This window comes from Filicampus tigris, chromosome 5 (assembly GCF_054856515.1).
Source record: "Filicampus tigris isolate MCC_2025a chromosome 5, RoL_Ftig_1.0, whole genome shotgun sequence".
NCBI classification, from domain to species: Eukaryota; Metazoa; Chordata; class Actinopteri; order Syngnathiformes; family Syngnathidae; genus Filicampus; species Filicampus tigris.
This window is the reverse complement of record NC_141221.1, coordinates 28,002,995-28,015,000: the sequence shown is the minus strand read 5'-3', so window position 1 is coordinate 28,015,000 and position 12,006 is coordinate 28,002,995. Positions and strand designations below refer to the sequence as shown.

The 12,006-nt window shown below is 41.1% G+C and overlaps 1 protein-coding gene across 3 annotated transcripts in view; it reads left to right on the top strand.

Moving 5' to 3' along the window:
* Positions 1 to 12,006, top strand: part of pias2 (protein inhibitor of activated STAT, 2) — a 107,966-nt gene that overhangs the window by 32,386 nt on the left and 63,574 nt on the right. For 2 of the 3 annotated variants that reach the window (XM_086031353.1, XM_086031352.1), the window contains one exon: positions 472 to 562. The exons of the other annotated variant lie outside the window; for it this stretch is intronic. In XM_086031353.1, the coding sequence (XP_085887479.1) occupies positions 472 to 562 (91 nt within the window). The remainder of the gene's footprint in view (positions 1 to 471; positions 563 to 12,006) is intronic. 3 annotated transcript variants of the gene reach the window in all.

Here is a 12,006-nt window from a genome sequence, read left to right as displayed (position 1 = left end):
AAGCAAATTTGGAGACATGATCACGTTTTCTGATCTCGAGTTCTATCAGAAAGCCAAAGAGCTTGGCACTAATATAGTGGGAGGGGATGTTGGGGTGGCGGCAGGCCACTCACGTAAGAGGCCAGGTGGCATCATTTGGCCTTGTTTTAGCCCCACCCCAAATAGGATACTGAGAAGGTGAAAACAAATTTAATGCTATACCTCAACAATTCAGGACTAATTTTCTCTGTCTTTGCACAATTTCAGCACGTACCTTCAAACATATTTAATGTATTTAGAAAAAAAAACACATGAAAATGACAACTGGTTCTTTATCAATGCTTTTTTCTCTCTCATGTTTGTGTGGTGACCACACTTAAATTATCGTCCTTCATGTTTTCTAAATAACTGTTTGGTTTGTGCCTCCATCAAACGTGTTTGATTTAAATGACAGTAATATTAATCTTATGTTGTCTTGTTGTCTTTTGTCAGGTTTTGCTTGTCAGAGACAAGTTGCCCACAAGAAGACAATTTCCCAAACAGCCTCTGTATAAAGGTCAATGGAAAACTTTTTTCTTTACCAGTAAGTTGAGTCAGTCTAACTTGAGCATAGTATGTACCTCCCTACTTATTTCCTGTTGTTCTTAGTAAGGCTTCTAACTGGGAAATCTTTCAATGCAACTGTTTTATGGTATTTGTTTTGAAAAATACAAAATACAAAATGAAGTCCTGTGAGACCATTGAGCAAGATGGTGGCACAATAGGAGACATTCCAACATCCGTCGTTTAATTTCATCCATTTTCAATACCACTTATCCTGTTCAGTGTTGTGGGGAGCTGGAGCCTATCAAGCCGACTTCAGGTAAAATTTAGATTGAATTAGTGGCTAGTCAATCACAAGGCACATAGAGACAGACACACATTTACACTCAAATTCACGAATTCACTGGTGGGGACTGAATCCATACGGCCTGCATGGAAGTTAGGCAAATGTACCACTAAACTGTCAGTGACTCATTTAATTTGAAAAGATTCTTAATTTGTTACAATTGCACACTAAATCTTTTGTGACAATTTGTGTTCTCTACTGAAGTGAAGTTTTATGGTAAGTTATCATGCAATGATTTGATAAAATAATAGCTTTCTCATAGGTGAGACTGAAAGAAGTATAAACCATCATTGCAATGAAGTTGGAACATTGTGTAAAATGTAAATTAAGGCTCATCTGTTTTCTGAAGCTGAGCCATGTTTGGTCGTTACCTGAGCCCTGAGCAACTGTGATGTCATTTTCAGCAAGTGGCAAAATGGCCGCCCTCTGACATGGACAAAAACAGGTGGATTTTACTGCTTAACTCATATTCCATAAACGCAGTATTAATCAAAATGACTTGTTTTGACTGGTGGATGTGCATAGAACATATTCTTATAAAGAAAACTTTGGGTTGACTTCCTCTTGAACCAATTAAGGCCTAAAGCGCCTGGCTCAACATCTCCCCAAAACCTCCCCAAAGTTTTCTTCAGCTATTCAACACCTACAAAATAATAGCAGATATAAACATACTTCCAAAAGAATTTGAGATCTTAGACATGTGGCTTTCACACAGGCCCAAGTTTATTATTTCCTGTTTCATCCACCCATCCATCCATTAGCTGCTGCTTATCCGAGCAGCTTCCGCAGGGAACCCTGGACTTCCCTCTCCCCAGCCACGTCTTCCAGCTCTTCCGGCAGGATCCCAAGGCGTTCCCAGTTAAGCCGGGAGACATAGTTTCTCCAGCGTGTCCTGGGTCGTCCTCGGGGTCTCCTGCCGGTGGGCCGGAATACCTCACCAGGGAGGCGTCCAGGAGGCATCCTAATCAGATGCCCGAGCAAGTTTTTTCCTGTTTCAAAAATGTAAAAATAAAGTGTCAGTGCAAGAGAAGCACTATTTTTAATAAGAAAAATCGAGTGGTAATTACCATCCTCTCTTCTGTTACAAAGCTGTTGATATTGTCATTGTCTATTTTTTTGTATTTCCCATTTATAAGGCGCACCTTTATATAAGCTGGACCTATCTATGTTGAAAAATAGAGCCCGTGCGAACCGCGTCATCGCTGGCGTCGCTACGGGGGTAGTATATTGGGAGTGCGCTGAAGGCGACGTGACTACTGTTGTTACACGCAAGACGAACTAGCTGCATTTCACGCTTGATTTAGATGGCCGAAATATATAAACATGGTGAGCCGTTGCTGTGTTAGGGGGTGCAGCAGTGCCACCCACGATCGCAAAGGAAAATTTAACAACGGACGGAGTTTTAATAGGTTTCCTCCTTGTCGGAAGACCAACCCTTGTTTCAGACATGTCAAAACAAAGTCCTTCGTTTGTGTATCTTAAGTGGACGGTTCACAAGCAAACACACCGTACCTTAGTCCGAATGAAGGTGTTATTGTTTGCCGCCTTCATCATCTGTAGGTCCTGCTCCTACCTGTTTATAAATTGCAAATGAGAAACTAAAGATTTATAATGTTTAAATTGCTCCGAAGTGTAGGCACTCACACTACACACAAGGGACGTGAAAATATCCGGTGCACACAAAGGAGGAAGTAGGTCCGGTTCGTAGATCCACTCAGTTTGGTGAATTCTGTAAGGATCCAAACCATTTACAATGTCAATTTTTGGAAGATATCGGTCTCTGGCTACACTGTCTAATTTATCCTTGTAAAGCCCAGCCAATTTCTTGCACTTTAACATGTTTTTTAATCAAGAAATACACAACCTTTAACGTGCAGCTGCCACTCACGTAATTCACATAATTCATAACCTAGTGCATAGCGCCCTCGCCTCTTGAACTCCTCCACCTGCAGTCACATCCTGTTAATGGCAATTGTACACCACTCAGTGGAATTGTAATGTATTGTAATTCCAGTTAGACCGACCCTACAGGTGGAAGAAAAATACACAGAATAGCAGCACCGGACTATAAACCGCGTGGTTCAAAACCTCGGAAAATAAGTTGCGGTTTATAGTCCAGGAAATACGGTATACATTAACGTTTATCGCCGACACCCGGGGTACCCTTCCGGCCTCCGTCCAACCGCCTTTTTGTCCAGCCGGAAAAAATTGTTAATTGCTTATAGGCCGGTCCGCCTATGAATTTAAACGGGCTACTGTTAGTGTTTCCAACTATCAACTTCAATAAACTACCACTCGCGCACCCCCACCACCCCGGGCTATATTTGAAACGAAAGTGCGGTATAGAAGCCTCACTGCAGCTGGACTCAATGTGTCTCCTTTTTGCAACTTCCAGGACCTTTTTGGAGTTTTATGTACATTTAAAGACCTCGGAAGCCTCGCCACATTTATAAGAGACGCATTTAGTCTGTCCATCTCAGTCTCGTAACATAGGGAAAAAAAAATTACTGTCACATTTTGCTTCCTTGTCACTCCTGACAGGGACTTGAATATGGACTTTCACAAGCTCTGTGAAGATGTCTCAAATACAATACAATATTATTTATATAGCGCATTTCACAACAGCTACAGCTGAAACAAAGCACTTTACATACAACAACAACATAGCCATACTACAAGAAGTGAACGCAATAAATTAACGCAAAACACTACTGCACTATAGACACCGGAAAACAGACGAAAACTGTCAGTCTCAGGTTGGACCAAAAGCCAAAGAATAGAAATGTGTCTTCAAACAGGTTTTAAAAATCTTTATTTATAAAAAAAAAAGTTTATCGCCTACAAAATGGGCGTCCATCATAGGCAGCTAGATGGACCGGTGCATCACATAGGCGGAATGCCCAGCTCTGATCTTAACCATATATCATGTTCGACTGGTTCTATTGGTTCAAAGTCCACAAGCTCTATATCACTGCCGTTACTAATTTCAGAGTTCCCGCGATCGTCTGCAGATCCGCCATTACGGCTCGAAAAAAATTCAGCAACATCATCCGAGGGGTCACGACACCGTCACATGTATATTCTGATGCATTTCATTGGCTAAGACAGTGAGAATTGGATTAAAAAAGAAAATGACATATATGCTCTCCCGGCATTGAAGATAGAAAGACGCAACAGCCCTCCCGGCTTTAGTGGTAGAAACGTGGTTATGCGCTTCTGGCCTTAATTAAACCTATATTTTGGTGTCATAAAACTTTTAAGTCCTGAATGTAAATAAAAATAACAATAGTGTCCAAAAAATGTAAAAACAAAAAATAATAATAACTAGAGCTGCAAGCAGCTACAAAGGACCTTCGCAGCCCTGGCAACGTTGGGGTACCAGCACGTTGAGATGCTCACACATCGGAATTGTGGTTAACCCTATCTGGTTAACCGCTGTTAGAAAACATAGAAAAATAAAACATACATTTCGGTACCAGTATGGTAAAAGTAAGTTTGTAAATGTCTTCAGGCCTAGACTCTCATCAAATGTGAGAAATCTTAAGAATAAATTATCATGTGGATCAAGTTACAGCAGCTTTTAGAGTCAAGGTGATGCCAAACTTTCAAGCAAATTTAAAATGGCGGACTTCCTGTTCGGTTTAGCATATGACACCAAGAGGCTTTTTTGTAGGTCTCTGCTGGTTACATATAAGACCAGGGCTGCTTTTTTAAACTTTACATTGAGCGCTACCAAGCCATCAAAGATTGCACAATTAACTAATTAAATATTGATGAATTTACCAGGCCTGAGAAAGTTTAATGCGTTTTCGTGCATGCTTACGTCCTCAAAATCAGCATTGTTTTAGGCAAAGTGGGTGTTACCATGGCAACAACTTTTTCATGAAAAATCACAAACTTTGGATTTCAACACTCTACACAGACTCGATACTTCTGAGCAATTCTGAGGTAGATTTTGTTCACCTGCGAGGAGAAAAACATACAAGTAAAACGTATACTTCCTTTAGCCAGTAGGTGGCGCTACCACTACGATGAAAAATACATTTGGAGATGTCTTCAGGCTTCTACTCTTATCAAATGTGAGTAATTTTTTTAGAAGAAATTGTCAACGGGGTCAAGTTCCAGCAGCTATTGTAGTCAAAGTAAATTCATACTTTAAAGTTAATTCAAAATGGCTGTTTGGTTTGGCATATGCCTCCAAGAAATTTTTTTGTCGGGCTTGAACTGTTACATATACCACCAAATTTTTGTAGGTCTAGGTGAAACGTACAACCGGGGCTGATTTTTTAAAAATATTTCTAGAGGGCGCTAGCGAGCAAATTACAAAATAAAATAATAAAATATTGATATTTTCCCCAGGCCTGATGTGTGTGCAAACTTTTGTGAGATTTTGTGCATGTTCAGGCCCTCAAAATCAGCGTTGTTATGTTGGTGAACTGCCTGCTGCAATGGCAACAGCCTTTCACGAAAAATCACAAATTTTGTATTTTAATATCAGGAAGGCCTAGAAACTCTAACGAGCAAGGATGAGGTGGACCTGGTTAACCTGCTAGGATGAAAACATAAAAGAAAAGAACATTTATTTCCTTCAGCCACTAGTTGGCGCTACTACTACGATGAAAAATAAGGTCGTAGATGTATTCAGGCTTTGGCTGTCATCAAATATGAAAAATTTAGAGAAGATAGGAACATCTGAGTAAAGTTACAGTACCTTTTTTAGATGTGAGAATTATTAAGCATTTTGTCATTTTTGCCAAAGGAAATATTTTACGCAAGTTTTGATGCCCCGCCCCAGTCATATAGTTTATCGAAAACCCACATTTTTTTCCAAGTTGTTGCCTCAGGCCGTTAGATGGTATATCCGAAGTTTGAAGTCCATCCATTATCCATTATCTGTACCGCTTCTCCTCACAAGGGTCACGGGGCGTGCTGGAGCCTATCCCAGCTGTCTTTGGGCAGTAGGCGGGGGACACCCTGAACTGGTTGCCAGCCAATCGCAGGGCACACAGAGACAAACATCCGCACTCACAATCACACCTAGGGCCAGTTTTAGCGTATCCAATCAACTTACCATGCATGTTTTTGGAATGTGGGAGGAAACCGGAGTGCCCGGAGAAAACCCACGCAGGCATGGGGAGAACATGCAAACTCCACACAGGGAGGCCGGAGCCGGGATCGAACCCACGACCTCTGAACTGTGAGGCGGACGTGCTAACCAGTCGACCACCGTGCCGCAAGTTTGAAGTCAATTGCATGAATTCTCTGGGACAAGGGTGCAAAAGTATACCCCCTGTAAATGTGCAAATATGTGAAGCGATCTGTGATTTAAAAAATAAATAAATAAATAAATAAATAAATAAACAAATTTACCATATTTGGACTTCCGAGATTTTCGGCCGACATGGACTATATAATTTTATTTTAGTATTTCAATGACCCAATAAATGTACAATGTACAATTTACAACTACAGTTAAACAAACAAAAAAACACAAATAAAATACTTTGTTCAGATGTTGTGCAATTTCAGTGTCGCTGGCATGCTGGCTTCCTGCTGACACATCCTCAAAAGCTTTAAAAGTAAAAAATCTCTGAAAAAGGCGAATGCTGATCACCAAAAATTGCACAAGGTCTGAAGAAAGAATTTATAAACTTTGACTTACTAAAAAGACATGATGCACGTTTTTGAGACAAATAACATACTGTAATGTATTGGGTTATCTGTATTGTGGTGACGGTTGTGTTTTGCCAAGTTGTGTTTGTTTCCGAGGTTCCTGAATGCATCACGCGACTCGCTGGATGGGAGGGGTGTGCGAGTGAGGAATGAGCGGATGGCGATGACGAAGAGATCTGTGTGTACTTACGACAGAACTGTTGTTGCCCCGTAGTTGGAACAATAAAAAAAGCAGCAGTGTTGGAATAATAAAATAATAAATAATAAAAGAGAGATAACTAAGTCTATATAACTACGTCTGACGGCGTGCCTTTAGAAGATGTTACAATACACTTCATTGGGACTCTTCTTTTCCTTTCGGCTTTTCTCTTCAACGAATCAATTGCCTCCATCTAACCCTGTCCTCTGCGTCCTCTTCTCTCACACAAACTACCTTCATGTCCTCCCTCATTACATTCATAAACCTCCTCCTTGGTCTTCCCCTAGGCCTCCTGCCTGGCAATTCAAAACTCAGCATCCTTCTACCAATATATTCACTATCTCTCCTCTGGACATCCAAACCATCTCAGTCTGGCCTCTCTGACCTAATCTCCAAAACCTCTAACATGTGCTGTCCCTCTGATGTACTCATTCCTGATCCTATCCTTCCTGGTCACTCCCAGTGAGAACCTCAGCGTCTTCATCTCTACCACCTCCAGCTCTGCCTCCTGTCTTTTCCTCAGTGACACTGTCTCAAGACCAAACAATATCGCTGGTCTCACCACAGTTTTGTACACCTTTCTTTTCATTTTAGCCGAAACTCTCTATATGCCACGACATTGGCCGGGTTTACATGGAGACTTTGTTTGTCATTCGGATTGAAATCAGTCCACATGAAGACCTCCGGTTTACATGTTACACGGTTTACACCGAAGACCTGTTTACATGTGACGTGATGTATTCCGATTGGCCGTTTACTTGCTCCACAGTGTTAATCAGATCAGCCGTATTACTACTGTGTGACACGCGGAGCGCAATATAAACGTCACATTATTGATCACGATGGAGTTCATTCATTCACTATTCGTGATTGTTTTTACACTTTTAACAACTTACAAATACTTTTAAAAAAATTCTCGCATTGCAGATGAGCTCTGGTAAGACGTGCATATATATCGACGTCACTAGGCATTTACATCAAGACAGAGCATGCGCATACCGGACGCAGCCTGGCTATTCCGATTGAACTGTTTACATGACGCTCATTCAGATTGGGAAAAGGAATATACCAGAGGTGGGAGTCAAGTCACATATGTTTAAGTCACAAGTAAGTCTCGAGTCCTAACCATTAAGTCTCAAGCAACTCCCAAGTCACTGTGAAAAAAAAATCAAGCAATTCAAGTCAAGTTGCCACTAAATTTCAAGCAAGTCAAGTCATAAAATCGACCTAAGTGAAACATATGTTGGAGTGATAAAAAAAAAAAATCACTGATCCTACTACCAAAAGTACATTATGTACCTCTAAGAAATTAATGAACACTTCTCTAAAAATGAAATGAAAAATGATTAACTTATAAAATTAATATCTACACTTAAATGATTTTGAAGAATGCATATTATTTTTTCATAGTAACATTTAAATGAGTAGCACACTGTTACAGTTGTGGTAAATATTGAAATATGCTGAATAAGGGTATAAATGTGTACAATCATCAGATTTAAAACCTATATACTTTGTTTCAGGTGCCAATCTGTTACTCAAAACTAATTAGTGCGTGTAAATGAGTGAACGAAAAGGCATTAACTCGCGTTTTGAAGTTGAGTGAAGTTGATATGCATTAGTTTAGGGGGGCACTGCAACATCAAATATGGCGGATAATCTCACAACCAGAGAAGTACTCTGCAGAGACTCTATAGTGCTCTATGCTAGCAACATGCCGGTGCTACAACCTTGTCTATGTTTTGATGAATAGAAGCTATTTTCGAAATGGACAGCACTTCAGCTTGTTATTAAATAGAGGGCTGGGGGAACTTTTACATTTGCGAACAGAAACACCACAAAACAAACGGTTTGGACAGTTTTCACAAATCACCCCACCCCTAGTTACGTTTCTTAGCTGTACTTAAATGTTCACATTTTTTCTGGTCCCAATGAGGGACTCGAGTCCCCCATCTTGGAATATATACCACCCCTGTGAATCTGAATGAAATTCCATTCTGATTCTGCCTTTTAATTCCGATTGGGGTGTAAATATGGATCATTTTCATTCCAATTGGTCATTTGGATCCTTTCTAATCAGATTGCATGGCTTCTGTGTAAACCCGGCTTTTGTCTCTGTTATTCTATAAAGAAATACAGGGTTTTTCCTGTGTTCAAAATTGCAAGGCGGCTGCCTCCAGCCAATTTGGTGCCCGCCTCAAGCCAGAGTGATTGATATTGCTCAACACAGTGCGATAGATGTCTGCCGCAGCAACGTATTTTAACTGCTACGGAGGCGCTATATTAGGCCTGGGCAACTCTCGTCTTGCGAGCTGCATGCGGCTCTTTGCCTGGTTTCATGTAGCTCTTAAAGCACTTTTCGCTCTGAACTTTCAGCGAGCCGTTGTCATTGTGAATGTGGTGAGAGGCGGCACCATAGAATGGAGCGTTGCTGGGCAGCGCTGCATGTATGGACGTCTGCCGCATCGGCAAATTCCCTCAGATTGAAACATCTACTTCTACTTGACGGTGGCGCCATCGTGACGTTAGAAAGCGTTTCCAATATGAGAGGGACTGGCAAGTGATTTACTGCTATTTTAGCGGACTTACCGTATTTGCCCGAATATAAGACGGCCCTGATTATAAGCCGACCCCCTCTTTTTCAAGACTCAAGTTAGAAAAAAGTTTTTTTGAACACCAAATTAATTTTTATACAGAAAATAATTACAGTACATCTGAAACAAATGATTATAACAATATATTTCAGAGAAAAGGCATGTTATTTTGCCTGATTTAAATCTTAATCCCTCAACATTTAAATATGTAAACTAAAGTGCAATCACATTCGTAAATGAATGGCTTCTGATTTTTGAAATGTAAATAAACCAATCTATTGTGATCAAACAACAAAATTGCAATAACTGCATTAACCATCAAAGTGAAGTCTAACTAACTGTAGTTTTGAAACAAATCTGAATAAGGAAAAACATTGCACTAAAATAATGCAAACTGGTTTAACTTGAGAGTAGCTGAGATCTATCATGACAGAACATTACTCCTCACAAACAATTATCTGCCTCGCTGTGCTCAGTGTCGTTGTTCTTAATCCCTTCCTCTGGCTCCTGCCATAGCACGTCATCCTCACGTGACAGGGGTTGCTCTGGGCTGCGGAGTCAAGTTCAGCATTCGCTTCAATGATATCTTGCGCCATCAAGCGTCGTAAATGGGTATAATGTCGAGACCCCGAATATAAGACTACCCCCACTTTTTCAGTCTTATTTCAATGCAAAAAACACTGTCTTATATTCGGGCCAATACGGTATTTACAAATGATGGCATGAAGACAATGGAGGAAGCCTTGATAAAGTGCATTTACTGTATTAATAATTTCAATCCCAAGACATTTATGTCCTTTCACAATCCAGCCATTCAATCTCAGGAATTTATTTATATTTTTTTCAAATTTTTTCAAACGTTAGGGTAAAAAAGGCTCTAAAAATGTCTGGTACTGAATGAGTTAACACTGAAAGATACATTTTGTCTCCTCTTGATTTGCCTTCTTAAAATGAGCAAAGACTGGAATTTCTTTTGTAACAATGAAAGATTAATTTTGTAAACCAGTGGGAAAAGCCTTACACTTTTTACTTCTTGATCAGCTGCTACGTCAGCACTTCCAAATATGGGCACTGTTGCGTGTATGATAAAGGGTTTGACCGAACGCCGCGATTGAACAAATTACATCCGGTAAGTGAGATACCCGGTACGTGCATTTCACAAATGCACTTTGACGTAAATCAGATTGAGGGAAAACAGCATTGAGTGTTGTTGCAAACCAAGTTCACTTTCAAAATGGGAGGGGGGGAAAAAATCTGAGCATAACAAAAATATGAAGTTCAACACATATTGTTTTAAGACAGTTTTGTGTTTAATGTAATGGCAACCCCACTAAAAAAACACAAAAGGTTTATGTGCGCCCATATGTATAATGTGTCGCTTTGCAGTAAGACTTTAAAAATGTTGACTCTAGTTTTAATAAATGAATGCTTTAACGTGATAATAGCGTATGAGGAAGCTTATTTTCCTGTTATTTGTGATTGGTGCTTCAATGAAGTCTGTCTGCTGGTTTATGATCGCCAATCTTTGTTTGACTTGGCGGCATTGGAGTTTCGGGTGTGCTTGAGCATGGCTGGGAGAGGACGTTGCCTGCTGACATCTCAGCAGACCTTTTCCGGGTCCACGCGCCCATCACGGCGGAAGCGGTGCCGCGGTAGACGTGGCGGCCAGCTGGTGAGGCTGAAAGGATAGCCAGTGCACGCTTCGTTCCCTGCTCGCTCCCGGACGCACGAATGTACTCTGTTGTGGCGCGTTCAAGGCCCCGTTGACTCCTGCTTGCTACCAATCATCGGCTGTGCCGAGGAGCTTCTGCTGTGCTATCGGATGCGGCATGGATTGGCAGCTTCTCAAGGAGCTACCCTGGGCCCACCGATTGGAGGAGTTCCGCGCACCTGCTGCTGCTCCCACAAGGGTAGCGTTGTTGAACACCTGGTCGTTGACGAACAAATCATTTGAGGAAGCTTCTTTCCAATGACATGAATTTCCTCTGCCTGACGGAGACTTGGACTGGTGCCGGTGAGTGCAGTGCGATGCTTGAACTATTACCGCCTGCTTGTTCTTACTTTGATGCTCCGAGAACTTCAGGTCATGGTGGAGGAACAGCGACTGTTCTTAAAAACAATTTTAAATGTAAACAGTGTGTATTCGCCACATCATTCACCAGCTTTGAGGGCAACTTTCTTTGAAGTTGCCAGTGCCATGCTCTGCTATGTCTGTTGATCGGCTTTGTATTCCCTCTTCAAACACAGAGGAACTCAGCACTTGGTTCCATTCTTCCATTCCATCTTGCCTGAACATTCTGGACTCTGTGCCTACATTAAAAACTATGCGGACAAAAGTTAGACCAGAGCCATGGTTTAATGAGAGTACTCATGCAGATAAGGTCTCTTATCAAATCCTAAAGGACTGCTTGCGTCGTTACCAAAGAAAGGTGAAGGAGTCCAAAAGGGAACACTTGTCAAGTCTCATTCAGGCAAATTTTCATGATTCGCGTACTCTATTTAAAACAATTGATTCTGAACTTAAGCCCCATTAGCCGATTTGCACGGACCCGTCCCCTGAAATGTATGATAGATTCTTGCAGTTTTTCGTTGACAAGGTTTCTACAGCTAGGGCTCTTGTTTCGAACCCTACATTTTACCCCTCCGTCCGCGTTCCTTGGTCCACAGTGTTC